At 42.4% G+C, this 25,133-nt stretch overlaps 1 protein-coding gene across 1 annotated transcript in view; it reads left to right on the top strand.

The window, feature by feature from the left end:
* Window positions 1-1,296: 1,296 nt before the first annotated feature.
* Window positions 1,297-25,133, top strand: part of LOC109869667 (voltage-dependent L-type calcium channel subunit beta-4-like) — a 41,206-nt gene continuing 17,369 nt past the window's right edge. Inside the window, exons 1-2 of the mRNA XM_031804340.1 lie at window positions 1,297-1,321; window positions 12,126-12,169. Of these exons, the coding sequence (XP_031660200.1) occupies window positions 1,297-1,321; window positions 12,126-12,169 (69 nt within the window). The remainder of the gene's footprint in view (window positions 1,322-12,125; window positions 12,170-25,133) is intronic.

Genomic DNA, 25,133 nt, shown 5'->3' with positions numbered 1-25,133 from the left:
AGAGCTGCCCCTGCCCTGCTAGAGCTGCTGTTATTGTGAAGTGGAAACGTCTAGGAGCAATAACGGCTCAGCCGCGAAGTGGTAGGCCTCACAAGCTCACAGAACGGGACCTTTGAATGCTGAAGCGCGTAGCGAGTAAAACTCATCTGTCCTTGGTTGCGACACTCACTACCGAGCTCTTTGTCAGCACAAAAACGGTTCATGGGGAGCTTCATGAAATGGGTTTCCATGGCCACTTCACCATCTGGCAGTCCGATGGACGAATCTGGGTTTGGCAATTGCCAGCAGAACTTTAACTTCCACAATGCATAGTGCCAGCTGTAAAGTTTGTTGGAGGGGGAAAAATGGTCTGTGGCTGTTTTCCAGTGAAGGGAAATCTTAACGCTACAGTATACAATGATATTCTAGATGATTCTGTGCTTCCAACTTTGTGGCAACAGTTTGGGGAAGGCCGTTTCCTGTTTCAGCATGACTATGCCCCCGTGCACAAAGCGAGGTCCATACAGAAATTGTTTGTTGAGATCAGTGTGGAAGAACTTGACTGGCCTGCACAGAGCCCTTACCTCAACCACATCGAACGACTTTGGGATGAATTGGAACGCCGACTGCGAGCCAGGCCTAATCGCCCAACATCAGTGCCCAACCTCACTAATGCTCTTGTGACTGAATGGAAGCAAGTCCCCGCAGCAATGTTCCAACGTCTAGTAGAAAGCCTTCCCAGAAGAGTGGAGGCTGTTGTAGCAGCAAATGGGGAACCAACTCCATATTAATGCCCATGATTTTGGAATGAGATGTTTGATGAGCAGGTGTCCACGTACCTTTTGGTATGTTACCCCTTGGCAGCGTTATCAGAAAGCACGGAATTGATTTTCTCTGCTATGCAGACGAAACACAACTTTACATTTTTGTGTCACCAGAGGATTTTTGCTCCACAGATAAATTATCACACTGATTAAAGTGTAGTGATTTTAAAAATACTTGGATGGCTCACAACTTCCTCCAGCATTTATCAAGACAAGGCTGAGGTACTTATTATTGGATCCAAGGTACTGAGCGAACCTGGCTGCACATTTTAATTCAATAAAGGGTAAACATCAGGTAAAAATCTGTGTCATTTCAGATTCTGAACTCAATTTCGAATCACACATTAGGAACCTGAGGAACATTGCAGTTTATATCTCAGGCTGATACAGAGAGACTCATCCATGCTTTTTTTTACAAGCAGGCTTGGCTACTGTAACGCTCTCCTGTCAAAGCCTAGGACCAAGAGGCATGGAAAGTCAGCCTTGAGTTACTATGCCCCCTGCCTCTGGAATAGCCTGTAAGAGAACCTGAGTGGGGCCGAAACTGTGGACATATTTTAAAGAGATCTTAAAACCTTTTTAGCTTTGCTTTTACTTAGGGTGCTTGTTTAGTCTTTCAGTTTTTTGTATTATTCTTAATTTTTTTTATCCTCTCATGTTTGTTCCGTAGTAAATATTTCTGTTTTTATTTTCATCGTTTTTCATTTGTACTTTTCCCTGTGAAGCGCATTGCGTTGCATTCATGTGTGAAATGTGCTATATAAAAAAAGCTGGATTTGATTTAGTCATTCTTAAGAAGAGGTTTGGTCAAAATCAAATGTCGGGTACTATATTTATTGAATATTATATGAATCCTATCAATTCAAATGGCCAATTTGTGTGCAAACAATTAGCGACATTTCTCAGAGTTAAAATAATAACTTAAAAAGCTGCGTTATGAAACACTTCCACTTGCATATAGCCCTAAATGTCTGTGATATAGCGGTAGTAAAGAAATGTATTGCACTTCAGATAAATATTTGAAAAACCACATTTGAATCTATATGAAGTTATTTGTTTGTTTACTGTCCAGTCAATGTTTACAAGCAGCAGTGTCTTCCTGGTTCATTGGTTGTCATTCCTGCAGAGATCTACAGTATTTAGATAATAAACATGAGAAGGTGCAATGTCTGAAGTCGCAAGTTTTGCTTTTGCCAAAAGCACTTTTCTATCCTTTGACTGACAGATTCAATTCTATTCTATATTATATCTAATACGTGGTGTGTGTTTACCGTGACATATTGGTCCATTAGTTTATTATTTTCTCCATCAAGCTCAATCCATGCAGACCTATGATGCCGGCTGGTTGACTCAGTTTACACTGGTATCTCATAATCTATTTTAGTCTAATCTAACCTGAACACAATCTAATATAATCTAACACAACCACTATAGCTGGCTGCTCTCTGTCACTCACTCCTTTCCCCTCATCCTCCCTCCCTCTCCCCTCATCCACTCATTCACCCAGTTGCTCTCCTCCTGCCACTCCATGCCACACCACTCCTCTCTGACTGACTGTAGGCTACAGTCACCAACACAAGCTGGATGTGTCTTGTAACATCTCAGTCTGCATCCCAAATGGCACCCTATTCCCAATGTAGTTCACTACTTTTGACCAGGGCCCATAGGGCTGTACCTGCTATAAAGTCTCAGTCTAATCTACTGTACTCGACGTCCTCCTGATCCTGAAAGGAGCTTGGCAGCCAGCCAGCAGGCGGGTTGGTGTCGTCTCCCTACCCTCAAAAGTCAGAACGCAGCACCCTCAACCCTCCACCCTAGACTCTGTGCCTTCAAATAGATGTCTCATCCATAATGCACTAGTACCAGTTCTGCAGATGTGGTTCATGGGACAGACTGATGGACTGATACACATGGAAGCATGTATGAGTACGCATGCGTGGCACACACACACGGTTCATGGGATAGACAGATCGACAGACAGACTAACAGGGAAAGACACAAAGGGACTAATAGATCTGGGTTCAAATACTATTTGAATTCTTTCAAATACATAGAGTTTGCTTTTGCCTGTCTGGAGTGCCAGATGAATAGGGTTTGCAGTTGTGTGACTATTCTATTGGTCCTGCTGCACCAGGCAAGCCCAATCAAGCCCAGTTTAAGTATTTGAGATGATATCAAATAGTATTTGAACCCAGGTCTGCTGACAGATATCTTCACTGAAATGCTTGGGTGCAGCCCACAGGACAGGACAGGGCTTCACTGCCAACCCCAAGACAGGGAGTCATCTATAGCTCTCTCTCTCTTTATTAACCTCCCTTTCCTCTCTCTCTCTCTCTCTCTATCTCTCTCTCTTTCTCTCTCTCTATCTCTCTCTCTCTCTAACATTGTGGATGGAGTTTAGCTTTCAAGCCCTTTCTTCATGTTTTATTCACTTCATACTGCTCATACTGAATTCAAATTGATGTCCCTCTCTTCTCTCCTCCTTAGGCTGACTGTTTCCCGCAACCTGTGTTATAAATTATGAATCTTAACTTCACTGGAAATTTCTCATAGACTTCTTCAGTCTTAATTGTAGGCTATAACGACAAGTGGTGCAGTCTTGGTGCATATGTCACTATGAACTTAAAAAAATAAAAAAAATGTATATATATATATATACAGTGGGGAGAACAAGTATTTGATACACTGCCGATTTTGCAGGTTTTCCTACTTACAAAGCATGTAGAGGTCTGTCATTTTTATCATAGGTACACTTCAACTGTGAGAGACGGAATCTAAAACAAAAATCCAGAAAATCACATTGTATGGTTTTTAAGTAATTAATTTGCATTTTATTGCATGACATAAGTATTTGATACATCAGAAAAGCAGAACTTAATATTTGGTACAGAAACCTTTGTTTGCAATTACAGAGATCATACATTTCCTGTAGTTCTTTACCAGGTTTGCACACACTGCAGCAGGGATTTTGGCCCACTCCTCCATATAGACCTTCTCCAGATCCTTCAGGTTTCGGGGCTGTTGCTGGGCAATACGGACTTTCAGCTCCCTCCAAAGATTTTCTATTGGGTTCAGGTCTGGAGACTGGCTAGGCCACTCCAGGACCTTGAGATGCTTCTTACGGAGCCACTCCTTAGTTGCCCTGGCTGTGTGTTTCGGGTCGTTGTCATGCTGGAAGACCCAGCCACGACCCATCTTCAATGCTCTTACTGAGGGAAGGAGATTGTTGGCCAAGATCTCGCGATACATGGCCCCATCCATCCTCCCCTCAATACGGTGCAGTCGTCCTGTCCCCTTTGCAGAAAAGCATCACCAAAGAATGATGTTTCCACATCCATGCTTCACGGTTGGGATGGTGTTCTTGGGGTTGTACTCATCCTTCTTCTTCCTCCAAAAAACCTGCAAAATCGGCAGTGTATCAAATACTTGTTCTCCCCACTGTATATTAAAAAACGTAACCTTTATTTAACTAGGCAAGTCAGTTAAGAACACATTCTTATTTACAATGACAGCCTACCTGGGAACAATCGGTTAACTGTCTTGACCAGTGGAAGAATGACAGATTTTTACCTTGTCAGCTCGGAATTCTTGATCCAGCAATCTTTCGGTTACTGGCCCAACGCTCTAACTGCTAGGCTACATGCTGCCCCTTTTGTTGTGGGTTGTACACTATATGGAATTGTGTAGATGTTCAAAATGTGTGTGTGTGTGTGTGTGTGTGTGTGTGTGTGTGTGTGTGTGTGTGTGTGTGTGTGTGTGTGTGTGTGTGTGTGTGTGATACATCGCAGTGTACCAGCACCAGCAGGATCAGCGGGAGAGTTGAATTGAGGGATTGACTGTTCTCGGTTGAAGTATTCCCTAGAACACACATACACAAGGGCCCCTGACATGGTAGTGCAGTGGAGGGCCTGTCAGTGTACAGCCAGCCGTGACATCCAAAGAACAGCACACAGACACACACACCCACAAACACACTGTGGATCCTTCTACATGTCTGACTCCATGTCACCCTACCACCACCACCACACTGTCTCCTGTTTTGCTATTATCATCAAGGTTTGGCTGTTCTGACATGTTCAACTCCATGGTGGTTAGGAGAGGGTGGTGATAAGAGTTTTCAGACGTGGCTTTGGTGGTGGTTCGTTGATAATTTGTGCCTTTAGTTCTTGTGTCTGGTACTCATGCATAGTGTGATGGAAGGGTAGGGCTGGCCCAGTGCACAATGTCACGTGCACAAGTTTTAATGTCACGTGCACAAGTACAGTGAAATGCCTTTCTTGCAAGCTCAAAACCCAACAATGCAGTAATCAATATCAATTTAGCACTAAACATAACATAAGGGGGAACAAAAACGCACAATAAATAATAAATAAGTAGTACACGAGAAAGTAAGAAGTTATAATCAGGGTCAGTTCCAGTACCATATTGATAATGTGCAGGGATACTGGAGTGACAGAGTGTCACGACATCCGCCAAAGTCGGTTCCTCTCCTTGTTCCGGCGGTGTTCGGCGGTCGACAACACCAGTCTTCTAGCCATCCACCTTTCATTTTCCATTTGTTTTGTCTTGTTTTCCTGCACACCTGGTTTACATCTCATCATCATTACTATGTGTATTTAGCCCTCTGTTCCCTCCAAGTCTGTGTGGGTTATTGTTTATTTGTCAAGGTTGGCATGCTTCCGGCTGGTTTGCGCCTGGTTTTGTTTCATGCCCGTGCTTTGTAGCAGCCGGTACTTTGTACTTGGGTTTTGTACTTTGTGCTGCCTCACTTGTTCTTTGGGCATTTGTTTTGTGACGCGGTTGCATTCTGTATTATGATTTCCTAAGTAAAGTGCCTTGTCTACTCATCTCTGCTCTCCTGCACCTGACTTCCATGCACCAGTTACACCCACCATTGACACAGAGGTGGATCTGTACAGGGATAAGGCATCAGGATATGCAGTCGTACAGTATGATTGTATATGAGTGTGTGTGTACAGTGAGTATAAATATGTGTGCATGTTACAGTATGTGTGTGCTGGAGTGTCAGTGTGTGTGAATGTATAGACTCCTGCAAATGTGCATAGAGACAGTGCAAAAATAAAATACAAGGGTCAACTCAGATGTACCGGTTGCCGTACGAAAGCAGAGAGAATAATCTATGGCTTGGGTGGCTGGAGTCTTTAAAGATTTTCCAGGCCTTCTATTCACACCTCTTGATATAGGGGTCCTGGATGACAGGGAGCTCGGCCCCAGTGATGTACTGGGCTGTCTGCACCACCCTCTGTAGCACCATGCGATCGAGGGCGGTGCTGTTGCCATACCAAGCGGTGATGCAGCCAGTCAAGATGCTCTCAATGGTGTAGCTGTATAACTTCTTGAGGATTTAAGGGCCCATGCCAAACCTTTTCAACTTCCTGTGGGGCAAGAGGTGCTATCACGTCTTCTTTATGACTGTGTGTGTCAGTGGATGCTGGTGGAAGGAGCTGTAGGAGGATAGGCTCATTGTAATGGCTGGAATGGAATTCATGGAACAGAGTCAAATATATGATTTACGTATGTTTGATGTGTTTGATACCATTCCATTTATTCCATTCAAGCCATTACAATGATTTTGGCCACTAAATGACAGCAGTGTATGTGCAAAGTTGTAGACGGATCCAATGAACCATTGTATTTCTGTTAAAAATATTGTATCAGGACTGCCCAAATGTGCCTAATTTGTTTATTAATAACTTTTCATGTTCAAAACTGTGCACTCACCTCAAACAATAGCATGGTATTATTTCACTGTAATGCAGTTAGATTAACAAGAATGTAAGCTTTCTGCCAATATCAGATATGTCTATGTCCTGGGAAATGTTCTTGTTACTTACAACCTCATGCTAATCACATTAGCCTACATTAGCTCAACCGTCCCGCAGGGGACCCACCGATCCTGAAGAGGTTTTAACCTTTCAAAGATGTTGGTTCCCAATTGGGGATCAGCCCTCCCACCGTCAGCTGGAACGGTGGCGCACGGAATGCAAAAATATTCTTAGAAATATTTAACCTCCACACATTAACAAGTCCAATAGCTCAAATGAAAGATAAACAACTTGTTTATCTAGCCAGCAAGTCTGATTTCTCAAATGTTTTACGGCGAAAACATAGCACATATTTATGTCAAACCACCACCGAAGACACACCGAAGACACAGCTAATTTCCATAGCCAAATTGAACAAAATATGCAATCACCAAACGCAGGATTAAAAGAAAAATAATTTCACTAACCTTTTGAAATCTTCATCAGATGACAGTAATATAACATGTTACACAGTACATTTATGTTTTTTTCAATAATATGCTATAAATATCCATAAATCTCTGTTTACAATGACGCCATGTTAAAAAAATGCTACTCAAATGTCCGGAGAAATGACGATTGCGTCGGCAGATGCCGTCAGCTAACATGGAATACACAACATAAACTTTGACTAAATATGCATGTTCTACATATATATAGAAAGATACACTTCTTCTAAATGCAATCGCTGTGTTACATTTATTTTTAACGTTACAGATTTCGTTCACTAGGCTATAATATGAGTCGGCGCTCAGGAATTAGCATTTTGGCTCCTCTATCTCGGAGTCCACAGAAACCCAAATTTAACACATAAATATTCCCTTACCTTTGCTGTTCTTCCATCAGAAGACCTGGAAGGGTATTTATACTTACCAAAAACAGCTTTAGTTTTGAAGTCTGTGTCTTTCGGTTATCAAACACGACATATTTCGGTTGAAATGCAGCCAAAAAGTAAAGTGGGTGCGCACCAAAACGTCGAAATTACATATTATATGTCGACTAAACTTGTCAAACTATGTTCAGAACACAGCGTTAGCATGTTATATAGCTTCACAGCAATTCTCAGGACGAACAGAAACACACGCATCGTTTAATCAATCTTGGAAGAAAGACATCACCGGAGCAGAACGCGCATGAGAGTAACCTGTTTTCTCGCGTGACCGAAAGGTTTCGGCCCGCCAAAACTCTTGTGAGCGCGCGATTCACACAATGAGAAGCCCCATTGAAAGCGGACATCGCGCTGAAGGCATAGAAACTGTTCCCAGGACTGTAGGTGCTTGGGAAGGGTGGGGGCGATGACGTCAAAGTTGGGCCAACTTTTATGACGACAAGAGAGGGTTTGGGAGAATGAGTGCCCTGAGAGTTCTGCTTTACTTACAGACATAATTTAAACGGTTTTAGAAGCTTTAGAGTGTTTTCTATTCAATAATAATTTTTAATTGCATATATTAGCAATTTTTGTTTACTATGGGCACGCAATCACCCCAAAGGGGGCAGCAATCAGCCCTATCCCCAAGTTAACAAGGACAACACACATGTCTTTCTATCATTGTATGATTTTTTTGTGTGCAAATGAACTCAAGTTTACAGACAATGTCAAATGTGATATATCGAAACACCTGGGTGAGTTGGGTGTGCAATTAAGCAGGTGCTTTCCCGAAATGGACGACACAAACAACTGGATTCGTTATCCCTGTCATGCCCTGCCTCCAGTCCACTTACCGATATCTGAACAAGAGAGCCTCATAGAAATTGCAAAAGCGGATTTCTATGAGGTGAATTTAATCAGAAGCCACTGCCAGATTTCTGGATTGGGCTGCGCTCAGAGTATTCTGTCTTGGCAAATCACGCTGTTAAGACACTGATGCCCTTTGCAACCATCTACCTACTTGAGAGTGGATTCTCGGTCCTCACTAGCATGAAAACTAAATGCAGGCACAGACTGTGTGTGGGAAATGATTTAAGACCGACTCTCTCCAATACAACCCAAAATTGCAGAGTTATGAGCATCCTTTCAAGCACACCCTTCTCATTAACATGTGGTGAGTTATTCACCATTTTCGATTAACAAATAAAGTTTTATATGTAAGATGGCAAAATGAAGAGCAAAATAATTGTATTATTATATTACTGTTACGGCTTTCTTCCGTCGAAGGAGAGTCGGACCAAAATGCAGCGTGGTTAAATCGAGACATCTTTAATGACGATAAATACAAAACATACAAAAACAACAAACGGAAATGTGAAAACCTAATACAGCCTGTCTGGTGACAACTAACACAGAGACAGGAACAATCACCCACAAAACCCACAGTGAAACCCAGGCTACCTAAATATGGTTCCCAATCAGAGACAACGAGAATCACCTGACTCTGATTGAGAACCGCCGCAGGCAGCCATAGACTATGCTAGACACCCCTACTCAGCCACAATCCCAATACCTACTAAAACCCCAATACAAAAACACAACACAAAATAAACCCATGTCACACCCTGGCCTGACCAAATAAATAGAAAACACAAAATACTAAGACCAGGGCGTGACAATTACTATTTTGCCCTGGTCCTATAAGAGCTCTTTGTCACTTCCCACGAGCCGGGTTGTAACAAAAACTCACCTATTCTTATGTTTAATAAATGTATTGATTAGTGTGTGTGTAGCAGGCTTACAATGATGGCAAAAAAAAGTGTGCTGACCCTGGTGCTAGAGGGGGTACGCAGCAGGAGGTTGAATGTTTGAAGGGGTTTGGGACGATAAAAAGTTTGGAGACCACTGTGCTAGAGAACCAGTTTGGATTTAAATATTACTTTTGTATGACTGAAGCCTTTAGTGAGAAGTCTAATTCTTTAATATTTAATCATTTCTGCCCTCCAAATTCATATTCATTATATAAATAGGCCTGTTTAATTTGGTCTGGCTTAATGTTCCAAATACTGTATATTCTCTGCTCATACCATTTAAAAAAAACAAGTCACTAGGTGTAGGCAAGACCATAAGCAAGTAGGTAAACTGGGATATGACTAAAGAGTTAATCAGGGTGATTTTTTCCACAAATAGACAGGTATTTTCCTTTCGATGGTAGCAAAATCGTATCTATTTTTGCTAACTTTCTATTAAAATGTATTGTAGTGAGATAATTTCTTTCTTTCGGGGTCTGAATACAGATTGTGTCCACTTCACCGTCAGACCATTTTATTGGTAAACTACACGGTAATGTAAAAGTTACAATTTTTTGTGATCCAATACGTAATATCATAATTTGGTTGTAATCCAGAGAGGTTAGAAAACATATTTAGATCCTCTATGAGGCTGTGGAGGGATTCAAATTGTGTATTTAAAAGAAAACATGAATCATTAGTGTACAATGACACCTTTGTTTTTAAGCCCTGTATTTCTAACCCCTTGATATTGTTGTTTGATCTAATTTTAATAGCTATCATTTCAATGGCTATAATAAATAGATATGCTGATAGTGGACAACCTTGTTTTACTCCTCTTGACAGTTTAATACTTTCTGAGAAGTAGTCATTATTAGCTATTTTACACCTAGGGTTTACTATACATATCTTTAACCCATTGAATAAGAGATTCTCCAAAATGTAAATATTCCAGGCATTTATATATAAATTCCAGTTGTACTTTATGTAAAGCCTTTTCAAAGTCAGCTATGAATACCAGGACTAGTTTAGCTATTTTTCATAATGTTTGATTGTTTCCAGTGCTTGTCTTATGTTATCTCCAATTAATCGTCCATGTAAAAAAGAACAACTGCCTGATTAGGATGAATAATATCCAACAATACCTTTTTAATTCTATGCACTTTACATTTTGCTAGAATTTTTGCAAGTGGACTGAATCTTTATATTTACCACTTGGGTCCTGTTTCAGTAATAAATTAAAGCAGACCTTCTTGTTGAGTATCTGACAATTTACCATTTTTATATGAGTGGTTAGAACATGCGAATAACAGTCCTCTGAGTACATCAAAAAAGGTTTTGCACACATCAACTGGTAGGCCATCCAACCCTGGAGTTTTCCTGGACTTAAAGGCTTAAATTGCATCAAGAAGTTCCTCCTCTGTAATTTGGCCTTCACATGAGTGTTTCTGTACAGGTGTTAATTTTGCATTCATTTTACATTATTAATCCTTACAATTAACTTTGGTTAGTGGAGATGGAAGAGACTGAAATGAAAACATAATGCTTAAAGTACTTTGCTTCCTCTTTCAAAATATTGTTTCGTGAATCATGTGAGACTCCGTCATTTCTAACAAGTTTCAATTAATTATTTTTGGTAGCAATTTCTATGTTGACAATTTAAAATGAATTTGGTGCATTTTTCTCCTTATTCCACAATTTGCTTTATTTTATAAAAATGTATTGCACTTGATCTTTCTTGAATATGTTCCTCCATTTCTTTTTGTTTTTCCTCTATGGTACAGTTTTTATTGCTATCTATCTGTACTGTTAGTCCCTCCTTTATCAATATGAATTCTTTTTTTACCTAAATTGCTTTTGCTTTAAAGATTAGTATTGAATTGCATGGCCTCTAATGGCACATTTAAAAGTTTCCCATACAATAAGGAGAACTGCTGTACCTACTGTATATTATGTCAGAAAAAGTCAGTTGTATATTCTGGTTAAAAACACCTTGTCATCCAATAGGCTTATAATTACATTTCCAATATCTTTGCCCATGTGAAAATTCTGTAAGGGTAATGTATATGCCAATTATCTGATGGTCCAACAGCATTCTGTCCTCTATCAACCCTTTTTTTTTGTATTTTTTTTTTACATCTGGTGCTAGCGAGAATGACACAAAAAAGTAGTCAAGATGACTAGCAAATGAATTACTTTAAAATCATACAATGTGATTTGCTGGATTTTTGTTTTCGATTCTGTCTCTCACAGTTGAAGTGTACCTATGATAAAAATTACAGACCTCTACATGCTTTGTAAGTAGGAAAACCTGCAAAAATCGGCATTGTATCAAATACTTGTTCTCCCCACTGTATGTCCCTTCCATTTTCAGTAATTTAGAGCATTTACACTGTAATGAACTTTGATTATCTTACAGTAACAATGATCTAAATATAGATACATTTGTTTGAATAACCAAATGATAGAATCAGAACCAGACAGACAATTCCTTTCTATCAGTCCCACACAATATGATATGGCTGTAAGAAAGTTAAATGTAACAGAGTAACTAAGAGAGTAACTAAGAAGACCAGTGGAGGTAGTGATAGAGGGAAAAGAATGACAATGAAGAGGGAGAGAAGGGGGGGGGGCGAAGGAAAGAAAGAGTGCCGGATAGGATAGAAAGAAAGGAGCCCTAATGACGTGGCAAAGGGTTGTGTATCGGAGAGGGAGGAGGGGGTAGAGTGAAACAGAGAGGGATAGACTGCTTATAAACACTCTACAGTTCACTTCACCGCTAGCCTGGAGAGAGAGAACACCACGACTGAGTAGCAGAGCAAGAGAGCGAGAGAGCGAGATAGACAGAGGGGGAGAGAGCTTTCTCTTCCTAGCTCCAACAGAGTAAGTACCCACCATACATTGTATCTTTCTCAAAACTATTCAGTTGCTTCTGTTCTATTCTATTATCTCTGCATGCATAGGCATTCTGCAGAGAACAGAACATTTGTATTGTATTATTTTCTTGATGTGTTTTTTATTTTTTATTTAAACTTGATGAATTTTCTTTTATCAAAATTAGATCAATCAAAACCTAAGAAAGAGTTTATCTTCCAGTATCTTGAGCTGAAAATAGAGTCTTATCAAGTTCATACAACAGCTACTGCTTCTGTTAAAATGTTTAGCACTCTGGGACAACTCTCATGGGTAGCAGCTTTTTGCCTGGCTACTCAGACTCTTTGCTCCTGCCAAATGCTACGCCACGCCCACAGACGGTAGTTTCTTCTCCCAATGAGTCTGGATCTGCGTGCTTCCCCGAGCCTACACCGAATGCAATCACACTCGGGGCCGTCTGATTGGTCCCAGAAGTTGATGGGTTGGGCGAGAGCCAGAACACACATGGGTATAGTGGCGATTTGAAACTTCCTCATTGGCTTTGATACTCTGATTGGTTCGAGACGATCCAACCGCTGATTAATTTGTTTTGTATAAACACCCCTCATTTTGACGTCACCACAAACGACTTCAATGATGGCAGTCTCAGACTTGAAGTATGTAGCGAACGACAGAGCAGTGGAAACAATTCCGTTTGAGTCGTCAGGCAACTGTGCATGTTAAGAAATATGACATCTGATTTAATCTTTCATTGTTCCTTCTCTCAAGCTTACAGTATTGTCAGTCTTATGTCCAATAAACTTGATGTCCAGTGACATGACTCTTGCTCCATTGATGACACTGCTGGTGAATGGTTCTGGTGTATTCTGGGTTATTGCAGAACTGCTGTTATGTTCAACCAGCTCCCACAGTCTCACGTCAGAATTAGACGTTCATCCATGTTTCTCAAACGTCAAAATGCAAAGTATTTACGGTTAAGTTTAGGCATTAACTCATATTTTTAAAAGTTAGGGTTAACTCCAAATACTTAAGGTTTTAACTATGCATGGTTAAGTTAAGATTTGGGATTGGCTTAAAATAAAAATAATATCAAAAACATATTTTTATTGATGTATTTGAACTTGCTACCTTTGGAATCAGAGGCAGATGTTACGCCAATCCACCATCCCCGTCCACAACGCCCTAGAAAACCCGAAATCTACTTCAAGGTGACAGCGCTCACTGTTGCCCCTAGGGTCAGTTTCCACGTCATCTCCTGACGTCTTCAGACATGGATGGACGTCGAATACTGACTTGTAATCAAGGGTGACCTAGCTGGTTATGTTCAGTAGCTGAGGAGAGGCAGGGGTGGGGAAGAAGCTGTGCATATACTGGCAGGCATTCATGCTTTATCCTCTCTTCTGTGTGTGTGTGTGTGTGTCCGCGTGCGTGTGTGTTTATGCGCTCAATGTGTGTATGCGCTCAGTGTGTGGTTGTGCTCTCAGTGTATGTGTGTGTGCTGTATGTGTGGAGGGAAGGAGTGCATTTGGGACCGCTATGCTTCCTGTGTGGGGTCAATTAAATACTGCGTGAGACAGAGCACTAAAAGCCTGTCCTGTGAGGAGAGGTGTGCCTTCTGTGTGTGTGTGCGTGTGTGTGCGTGTGTTGGTGTGTGCATGTGTGTGTGCATTCATATTTGTGCGTGCGTGCGTGCGTGTGTGCGTGCGTGTGTGTGTGTGTGTGTTTGCACTGGTGTGTCAGATTGCAATGCTTTGATTCAATTTGATGAACCAGCTCAGTCTAGAGAGGTGAAGACTCAGTTTCTGCCTCTCTCTGTTTCCTTCCTGTCTCAAGAAAAATACTCTTTAGTCAATCTACGAGTCGTTTTCTGTTGGAATACAAGTGGAAATATAATGGAAATGTGTGCCCTCTATACAGCTGGTTACACTTTTGTAATTGTTAATAAATTCCTCATTACATGCCTCATTTTAAAACATTATAAAGGCTCATACATGCTTATAACAAGTTATAAAGCATTACATGTGCAGGCATTAAGTACATTCGTATCCTGTGTTACCCTGTTGGTTTACAAGGCAAGCCCTATCTAGGACACCTCACAACCCCATATTTACACCAATTCACCCACCAGAATGAACTAAAACCAAGTTCCCCAGTAGTAGAACCATAGACGACTCTTGACAGAGACAAAGATGAGTGCTCTATATCTCCCGATGGCCAAAACATCCATGCACTGACAGCTGCCATCTTTTCACTCATTATTGAATTTGAAGTAGGCTGCTGAGTGCCATGCTTTCAATATAAACCTTGTCCATAACAACAGAATGTCTTAGATAATTAGCAGTATTCTTTTCAGATGTGCAAATAAAAAAAGAAAAGGCAAAATGATACGAATTGAATGACTTTAAGGGGGGAACAATATACATATTCATACATGTATGAAAAGGACATTCCTAAATCCCTCTCATCAATACAATAATCCCGACACACCAATTGTACAAAGCTGAATCCTGGCATAGCTTAATTAGGCCAAATTCTAAATAACATGCACTAACCAGAAGGATTCAGACATTAAAAAGATGCCTGCAGCACAGTACTGTAGGTACTACAGTAGGTACAGTACATGGTGGCTGTATATGGATTAGCTGAATAAAGTAGTGTTTGGTGATGTATAATACACAGGAGGCATGCAGCACAGTGCTGCAGGTCTAGGTACAGTACATGGCTTCTATGGGTCAAATGAAGATGCAATTAAAATGTGAAGGGTGCAGGCAGCACAGTACTGTAGGTACACATGATGGCTGTATATGGGTTAGCTCCAGTAGCTCCTCAGTGGAGATACTTTGAAGCAGCAGCAGCTCGGTGGAGTCAGGTTGAGGAGTCCCTGTGGGGATAAAAGACTAAGTATTCACAGCAACAGCACAGCAATGCAAGGCCAAGCCCACAGCCAGCCAGGCAGCCTAGTTGATGAAAGAAATGACACCTTAGTCACTATAATAGTGCACAGCTTTCGACTAGGGCCACAGGCTCTGGTCAAAAGAAGTGCACTGCATAGGGAAACCCTGGTCAAAAGTAGTGTACTTACTCAGGGTTGGGTAGGTTACTTTCTAAATGTAATCCGTTACAGTTACCTGTCCTAAACTGTCATCAGTAATGTAACTTTTGGACTACCCAAATTCTGTAACGTAATTACATTCCGAGAATGCCAAGAGTGTTTGAAGAGGTCATTAAGGCAAAGGGTGGCTACTTTGAAGAATCTAAATTATAAAATATATTTAGATTTGTTTAACCCTTTTTTTGGTTACTACATGATTCCATGTGTGTTTTAAAAAAATAGTTTTGATGTCTTCATTATTATTCTACAATGTAGAAAATAGTAAAATAAAGAAAATCCCTTGAATGAGTAGGTGTGTCCAAACTTTTGACTGGTACTGTATGTGTGTGTGTGTATATACAGTGGGGAGAACAAGTATTTGATACACTGCCGGTTTTGCAGGATTTCCTACTTACAAAGCATGTAGAGGTCTGTCATTTTTATCATAGGTACACTTCAACTGTGAGAGAAGGAATCTAAAACAAAAATCCAGAAAATCACATTGTATGATTTTAAAGTATTTAATTTGCATTTTATTGCATGACATACAGTGGGGCAAAAAAGTATTTAGTCAGCCATCAATTGTGCAAGTTCTCCCACTTAAAAAGATGAGAGGCCGGGAATGTTCATCATAGGTACACTTCAACTATGACAGACAAAATTTGAAAAAATATCCAGAAAAATCAATTGTAGGATTGTTAATGAATTTATTTGCAAATTATGGTGGAAAATAAGTATTTGGTCACCTACAGCAGGATTTCTGGCTCTCACAGACCTGTAACTTCTTCTTTAAGAGACTCCTCTTTCCTCTACTCGTTCCCTGTATTAATGGCACCTGTTTGAACTTGTTATCAGTATAAAAGACACCTGTCCACAACCTCAAACAGTCACACTCCAAACTCCACTATGGCCAAGACCAAAGAGCTGTCAAAGGACACCAGAAACAAAATTGTAGACCTGCACCAGGCTGGGAAGACTGAATCTGCAATAGGTAAAGCAGCTTGGTTTGAAGAAATCAACTGTGGGAACAATTATTAGGAAATGGAAGACATACAAGACCACTGACAATCTCCCTCGATCTGGGGCTCCATGCTAGATCTCAAAATGGGTCAAAATGATCACAAGAACAGTGAGCAAACATCCCAGAACCACACGGGGGGGACCTAGTGAATGACCTGCAGAGAGCTAGGACCAAAGTAACAAAGCCTACCATCAGTAACACACTACGCCGCCAGGGACTCAAATCCTGCAGTGCCAGACGTGTCCCCCTGCTTAAGCCAGTACATGTCCAGGCCCGTCTGAAGTTTGCTAGAGAGCATTTGGATGATCCAGTGGCTTCGTAAGAAGCATTTCAAGGTCCTGGAAAGGCCTAGCCAGTCTCCAGATCTCAACCCCATAGAAAATCTTGGGAGGGAGTTGAAAGTCCGTGTTGCCCAGCAACAGCCCCAAAACATCACTGCTCTAGAGGAGATCTGCATGGAGGAATGGGCCAAAATACCAGCAACAGTGTGTGAAAACCTTGTGAAGACTTACAGAAAATGTTTGACCTCTGTCATTGCCAACAAAGGGTATATAACAAAGTATTGAGATAAACTTTTGTTATTGACCAAATACTTATTTTCCACCATAATTTGCAAATAAATTCATAAAAAATCCTACAATGTGATTTTCTGGATTTTTTCCCCTCATCTTGTCTGTCATAGTTGAAGTGTACCTATGATGAAAATTACAGGCCTCTCTCATCTTTTTAAGTGGGAGAACTTGCACAATGGTGGCTGACTAAATACTTTTTTGCCCCACTGTAAGTATTTGATACATAAGAAAAACAGCACTTATATTTGGTACAGAAACCTTTGTTTGCAATTACAGAGATCATACGTTTCCTGTAGTTCTTGACCAGGTTTGCACACACTGCAGCAGTGATTTTGGCCCACTCCTCCATACAGACCTTCTCCAGATCCTTCAGGTTTCGGGGCTGTCGCTGGGCAATACGGACTTTCAGCTCCCTCCAAAGATTTTCTATTGGGTTCAGGTCTGGAGACTGGCTAGGCCACTCCAGGACCTTGAGATGCTTCTTACGGAGCCACTCCTTAGTTGATCTGGCTGTGTGTTTTCGGGTCGTTGTCATGCTGGAAGACCCAGCCATGACCCATCTTCAATGCTCTTACTGAGGGAAGGAGGTTGTTGGCCAAGATCTCATGATACATGGCCCCGTCGTCCTGTCCCCTTTGCAGAAAAGCAGCCCCAAAGAATGATGTTTCCACCTCCATGCTTCACGGTTAGGATGGTGTTCTTGGGGTTGTACTCATCCTTCTTCTTCCTCCAAACACGGCGAGTGGAGTTTAGTCCAAAAAGCTCTATTTTTGTCTCATCAGACCACATGACCTTCTCCCATTCCTCCTCTGGATCATCCAGATGGTCATTGGCAAACTTCAGACAGGCCTGGACATGCGCTGTCTTGAGCAGGGGGACCTTGCGTGCACTGCAGGATTTTAATCCATGACGGCGTAGTGTGTTAATGGTTTTCTTTGAGACTGTGGTCCCAGCTCTCTTCAGGTCATTGACCAGGTCCTGCCGTGTAGTTCTGGGCTGATCCCTCACCTTCCTCATGATCATTGATGCCCCACGAGGTGAGATCTTGCATGGAGCCCCAGACCGAGGGTGATTGACTGTCATCTTGAACGTCTTTCATTTTCTAATAATTGCGCCAAAAGTTGTTGCCTTCTCACCAAGCTGCTTGCCTATTGTCCAGTAGCCCATCCCAGCCTTGTGCAGGTCTACAATTTTATTCCTGATGTCCTTAAGCAGCTCTCTGGTCGTGGCCATTGTGGAGAGGTTGGAGTCTGTTTGATTTAGTGTGTGGACAGGTGTCTTTTATACAGGTAACGAGTTCAAACAGGTGCAGTTAATACAGGTAATGAGTGGAGAACAGGAGGGCTTCTTAAAGAAAAACTAACAGGTCTGTGAGAGCCGGAATTCTTACTGGTTGGTAGGTGATGAAATACTTATGTCATGCAATAAAATGCAAATTAATTACTTAAAAATCATACAATGCGATTTTCTGGATTTTTGTTTTAGATTCCGTCTCTCACAGTTGAAGTGTACCTATGATAAAAATGACAGACCTCCACATGCTTTGTAAGTAGGAAAACGTGCAAGATCGGCAGTGTATCAAATACTTGTTCTCCCCACTCTGTATATAATTCAAAAATTGATGTAGCAACTACTGTGTGCAAGTTTGAGCATGTGTCTATTAGGCCTATAGACTTTTTTTATCAGCATGTATCAGATTGAATAAATAAAAATAAATTAAATTGCAATAAAATCCCCACTTTTATTCCATCGGCTGGGATCTGCCCTATGCAGCTGTTTGCAGGAGAGCATTTTTCACTGGCTTCAAAGACAATGATTGATAGGCAGCTTAAACTTGAATTCAACCATTATTGGCTTCAAATACACATTTAGATTTGTGAACAGCCATCCACAACAACCACTTTCCGTAAGGCGGCAATAGCTAAATGAGAGAGCAGCAGTGTGATTCACATCAATGCGCTGTGTAGATACCAATAATAAGTGATACCCATATCGCCGTAGACTACACCACTGCTGTCATCCTTACCTCCAAACGTTTACTCAAGGTGGATAATGTTTGGATGCCGACAGCAGTCACACCATTGGAAGGCGTAGCTTGGACTGTAGCCTACTAAAGCCTATTCCTGCTCTTTTCCCGAGATCGATCCAACATATTTTGGTGTGTCATCATAGTGGTCTCTGACTTATGGTCAGACTCGCTCAGGTTGAACAAACTTAAAACCTGCGCCTTTTTTCAACGGTGATTTGAATGTCATTGAGAAAACTCAATATTAGGAAGGTCTTCCTAATGTTTAGTACACTTCAGTTATTTGGGGAACGCCATTTCGGTGATAACCATAGAGATCACTCCCTGGCCTGGGCATACATTCTCACCCCACCTCACCCCACTCCTCCTGCTCCTCCTGTCGTACCGTATGCCTCTGTCTATGCCTGTGTCGGTGTTTGTTCCTTCCTGATGATTCATATCATTACAGTGTCCTCATTGCATCAGCAGTGTTTCTAGCAGTGACTGGAGATGAGATACCTCCTATTTTTAACAGGGGGCATACAGGCAGGTGTGTGTGTGTGCACGTACGGTGGGAAGGAGGGAAGAACACTTGTCTGTGAGAACTGAGTGTCCTTGGTGGGGTAGCAGAGAAGCTAGGCTAGGACAGCTCACTGCTGGAGAGAGATGAAAGGTGCAGTGATGCATTTTTGTTGTAATGATGTGCAACGATGGTGGTGGAAGTTGATTGAAAGACACACACACACACGCGCGCACACACACACACACAGACACAGACACAGTCACAGACACACACAGACACAGACACATAGACAGGAGTGCAGTAAGAAAGCAGTGTGTGGTAACTAGATCACGGGAGGTCATGGAGAGGAGATGATGACTGTCTCGCTGTCCTGGTCCTGGTTGCTTAGAACAGGATAAATGATCAATCTGTGTGTCTCTCATATTGATTGACTCGGGTCTTGCTCTCAATGTCTTGATCCCATTGCGTCGTCAGGGGACTGTCTGGGCCGAGTTGAATGTCCTCTGTCTGTAATTATATTGCGGTTAGCTCACATGCTCTGGTTGGTGTGTCAAAAACATATATCGTATTGGGTACCTGGGTGACAATACTTGACATAGCTCTCCTGTAACAGATGTTGTTCAGTGAACCTCAGAAAATCTGTTTTTTTATGTGCACTAAGTCATCTTTTTAGTCAGTTTGAAGGAAACACCTCTGGTGGAAAAACATGTTGGTTTTTTTAATGCATATTTTTGAATATTTGCAAAAAAATCTGTCGACAATTGTGTGAAAACTAGCTAAGAAAGCTATCCCAGATCACATTTTCTGCTCTGCTGTTAGTTGTGTGGAAAACCTACATGACCCACTTGGAACTGGGTACCAGGACTGCCCCTGCTCTTGTACGGAGGGACCGGTTTTCATACTGGCTTTGATATTTTCTTCCTTTTCGAGAAAGCTTTTAGCAAGTAGGATGGATGTGTTACCACGTCAGCACAGGGATGCGTTGGCTTGCATTGACTTGACTCAGTAGAGTAAAGTAGTGGAATGATCTCATAGAAGATGTCAAATCACATTCAGGTCTTTGGAGTGGAGGCAACTGGCCTAAAGACTAATCCCTATACAGTATAGTGTTAACCGATGGCATGTCTGGCTTCAGTGGATTTGATTGGTCAAAGATATGAGCTCACAGGAGAGGAACAGGTCAAATCACACCCAGGGCAGGGCTGTAGACTGGAGCAACCGCTCTAATGACTGTGCGGGATCGGATCTCTATATGCAGTAGCTATAGTGTCCACTGTCTGATCAAATATCTGGCTCCAGTGGATTTGAGTATTGTTGTGTGCAGTTGTCTAATTCGATTTAGTCTCTCTCTCTCTCTCTCTCTCTCTTGGGAATTCAACAATACGTGGTGAACTTTGACAACCCCCAGTCCCATCCAGCCGTCCTCCTAGAATCCCTCCACCACCCACCCCCCACCTATCCTCCTAGCCACCTAGCCTCCAAGGATTGTCACGGGTGTTCAGAGATATGCGGTGCCGGGGCTGTGAGGAAAGTAGGAGAGGGAGGAGAGGCGAATGGAGGGAGGCTATATTTAGAACGACCAACTCACAGCAAAAAAACATTCCGTTTTCAATCTCCAGTCCTTGGTCTGCTGAGATACTAACATTCTCTCTTTTTTTTCTCTCTCTCTCTCTCTTTCTCTCTCTCTCTCTCTCGCACTTTCATTCTCTCTCTCTCTCGCTCCTCTTCTTTCTCTCTTTTGCTATCCCACCACTCTCGCTGCTCCCTCCCTCCTTCCTTTTTCACTCTGTTTTCGCCTCACTCTTTCTTTGTAATTTCTCTCTCGATCTGCACTCCCCTCCCTCTGAGTGAGTTAGAACTCCTCTGCGACTCAGTAGCTGTTCCAGCACACCACTAATGATGCAAATAGTCATCCCATCTTCTCGGTTCTAAGACCAGGGCTTTTGAAGTTTGTGTGTCTCTCTGTTTGTATGTGCATGTGTGTCCCTCTGTTTGTGTCTGTGTGTGTGAGCATGTGAGTTTGAGCATGTGTGGGTGAGCATGTGTGTGTCCACGTGCATGCCTGCGTGAGTGTGTGAGTGTGTGTGTGTAATTGTGTGAGTGTGTGTGGCCGTGTGCGTGCCTGCGTGAGTGTGTGTGTGAGTGTGGCCATGTGCCTGCGTGAGTGTGTGTGTGAGTGTGTGTGGCCGTGTGCGTGCCTGCGTGAGTGTGTGTGGCCGTGTGCATGCCTGCGTGCCTGCGTGAGTGAGTGTGTGGCCGTGTGCGTGCCTGCGTGAGTGTGTGCGTGCCTGCGTGAGTGTGTGCGTGCCTGCGTGAGTGTGTGCAATGCCTTGAATGAAATAAAAACGGCAACACATCCATAAAATATAGCCCTTAGATGTTTCAGCTGAAAGCAGTTGGTGCACTTTATTCTTTATCAGCCAAAGTTGAATGAGAGGGAGAGTGGGGAGAGTGTATACTTCCAGGTTAATGGCCCATCTTAAGTAGGGTCCTTAGTGCCTGGGGTAGCCTGAGTGGGAGAGCATGGGCCCAGTCTTATTAGACCCTGGGTCAGGAACAATAGGGCTGGTGTGTGCGTGCGTGTGTGTGCGTGTGCGTGTGTGTGTGTGTGTGTGCGTGCGTGCGTGCGTGCGTGCGTGCAGTGTTGGGGAAGCTACTTCTAAAAATCTAGTTTACCAAACTGTCAATTACTTCACACTGGAAGAAGTTAAGCTACACTAAAGTTACCCCTATGGAAAATATAGTTTACTGAACTAAAGTTACTTTGAAAAGTAGTTAAATACATCCAAACTAGTTCTTGAAAAATAATCATATCTAAATAGGAAATATCATAGACTACAAATTGCATGAACAGATCATTCTGGAGTCAGATGTTAACGAAGTAAACACACAAACTATGTTTAAACTTAGAATAAGGCAGGTCTGATGCCGAAAAAGAAAGACAATTATTGCTTGCTGTGTGTGCTTGAATAGTGTTAGTGTGTACATTTCCCGTACATGCATTTGTGTACATTTCCCGCTATAGGATATCTCTCTACTAGCCTGTATAGAGACATATGATGGATATGGAGTGGAGATGACTCCTTGATGCTGACTCACCCCCTGCATCTCTATAGCTCCATGCATCACCTCTCTGACAGCAAGCACTGAGCAGCACTGAGCGGACACACCCTTCCCTGCCCTGCCCTGCTCTCTGTCTCTGTTGTAGAACGGCTACACAAGCCCATTCTACCCTCCTTTCTCTGTCTCTGTCTCCATCTTAGGACTGCTATGGTAGCCCCTCCTCTGTCTCTCTGTCCCACTGTCTTAGGAATGCTTGTTAGTCACTCTGACAGACACAACCCTACCATGCCCTGTCTCTGTCTTAGTTAGCCAACCCTGGTCTGCTCGCTCTGTCTCTGCTAGCTAGCCAGTCTAACATACTCTGCCCTTCTCTCTGTCTCTTTCTCGATTCGTCTTTCCTCGATTTCCCATGTCATCGCTCCTCGCTTCTTTCTCGAAACCCATTGGAGGAGAAGGTCCAAGGAGAAGGAAGCGAAGGGAGAGGACGCAAGGGATCGAGGAAAGGACTATTTGAGAACGAGCTATTGTCTCAGCACTGCTAGTGGAGGAGGGACCAGGCAGTCGCTGGACTCTAATAAAACCACACAGCTAATTGACAAAGTTTTAAGGCATATGTATTAAGTTATGGACTATATAGTCTTCGTAACCCTCCCTCTATTGGTTGTTACTATAGGATCATTATTATTGCTGAGTTCAGTTACATAACAGCTAGATCTCTTTGTTTAGTTTCTTTATGGAGGTGGCTGAAGACTACAGTGATGATGGGCCAATCAGAAATGACATCCTATTCCTTAGATAGTGCACCTTATTTCATATAGTACACTACAGTATGGTATAGAAGGTATGCACCTTTCATGAGGAATAGGGTGCCGTGTCAGTCACAGCCAGTGTTTTTCCCCATGATAACCGACCACTCTCTGCTACTGGCCCATGGTGTTGGTTAGTTTGTGAAATATATCCTTTATGATCACAGTTATCACGTAGAGAGGTTATCATAGAGGTATCACATAGGGAGGTTATCATAGAGAGGTTATAACATAGAGAGGTTATCGTAGAGCGTTATCACACAGAGTTTATCATAGCTAGATTATAATATAGATAGTTATCACATAGGGAGGTTATTATAGAGAGGTTATAACATAGAGAGGTTATCATAGAGCATTATCACACAGAGAGGTTATCATAAATAGTTATCACATAGAGGGGTTATCATAGATAGTTATCACATAGCGATGTTATCATAGAGTTATCACAGAGATCCTATAGAGGGGGATGTGTTGTAAACAGTGGAAATATGTGTAATGTAAAGGGAGGGGTTCTAAATACAGTTACAAGTAGGAGAAACATAGTCTCCTTCCTGCAGAGGACAGGGATGTATTTTACCTGGCAGGAGAAAGGAGGTCCGTGTGTTCTACAGACTAGAGAGAAGGGAGAAGGGGTACACTACAGTACAGGGGATGAGCAGTGTCATGGTAACTGGAGGGGCGTGTAGAAGAAGAATCGAGAGAAGGGGAAAGAAAGGAACAAGGTCTTCTTGCATAAAGGAACAAAAAAAGAAGGAAGGAAAAGAAGGGAGAAAGAAAGTGTTTGAAGCTTGGGAGAGAGACACTAGAGCAGAACCGACCCGGCCAGTGAGAGGGCATATACGGCACACCAAGCACCAGTACTGCAGTTAGGGCATACATCTTGTATAGGAAATGGCTGTTGAGGCATTCAGCCCAGCCAAGGCGGGCAGGCAGTGCACTAACGTCAGGATGGAGCACTTAGGCCGAGCCTGTGCGCACTGCCTCTCTTTCTGCCTGTAACTAACGATGGGCTTGGAGGCTGGGGGAGAAGAGGAGGGGAGGGGTCTGCATGTGTGAGATGGAGAGGAAGAGAGAGAAGGCAGCGGTAGAAGCATGTCCGACTCGAGCGCTACAGGACTCATCGGTAATAAGGTATTGTGTTGCTCTCTGTTGCTTTCTCTCTCTCTCTCTCTCTCTCTCGCTCTCTCTCTCTGCAGCATCAGGCCATCTGTCTGTCTTTCCATCTGCTCTCTGTTTCCACAATCTGGTACCTCTCTTCTAATCTAATGCTCTAATGCTCTTCTCCTCCTCACTCTCCTCCTACCGCTCCTCTCCTCTGCTACCGCTCCTCTCCTCTGCTACCGCTCCCTCTCTCCTCTCTTCCATGCTCTACCCCTCCTCGTGTTTTCAACGTGCTCGACCTACCTCAGTAGAAAGCCTGTTCTTGTTCACTCACTCTGTAAGCATAAACCCCCCCCACTCTTCCCCTGCCTTTCCCCTTCCTTGTCAGGTATACAGGAACACATGTCTTCCCATCTCCCCTCTCTGGACTTTCTCTGCTCCACTTTTGTACTTTGCATGTTGCTGTTGCAGTCTTGTGTGAGACATGTGTGCTGAATACCGAGTTTGGAGGTGATAAAAGGGGATCAATTCAGTTAAAAGATATAGAATGGTATAACAAGTGTGACATGTCATAAGAGATTTTGTGTAAAACAAATTCAAGCTAAATCGTGTTATCTCAATCAACAAAAACGTGGGTTTACTAAAACAGAATCTGAGCGGCTGAATGGAAATTGTCCATGAGTTTGTCTGAACTGTTATTGGGAGGAAAGTGGTATTATTATTATTTATACCGGGCTCCTGCGTGGTGCAGCGGTCTAAGGCACTGCATCTCAGTGCTAGAGGCCTCACTA

The sequence above is a fragment of the Oncorhynchus kisutch genome, linkage group LG24 (assembly GCF_002021735.2).
Source record: "Oncorhynchus kisutch isolate 150728-3 linkage group LG24, Okis_V2, whole genome shotgun sequence".
NCBI classification, from domain to species: Eukaryota; Metazoa; Chordata; class Actinopteri; order Salmoniformes; family Salmonidae; genus Oncorhynchus; species Oncorhynchus kisutch.
Note: the sequence above shows the minus strand (reverse complement) of the source record. Positions and strands in the feature narration are given on the sequence as shown.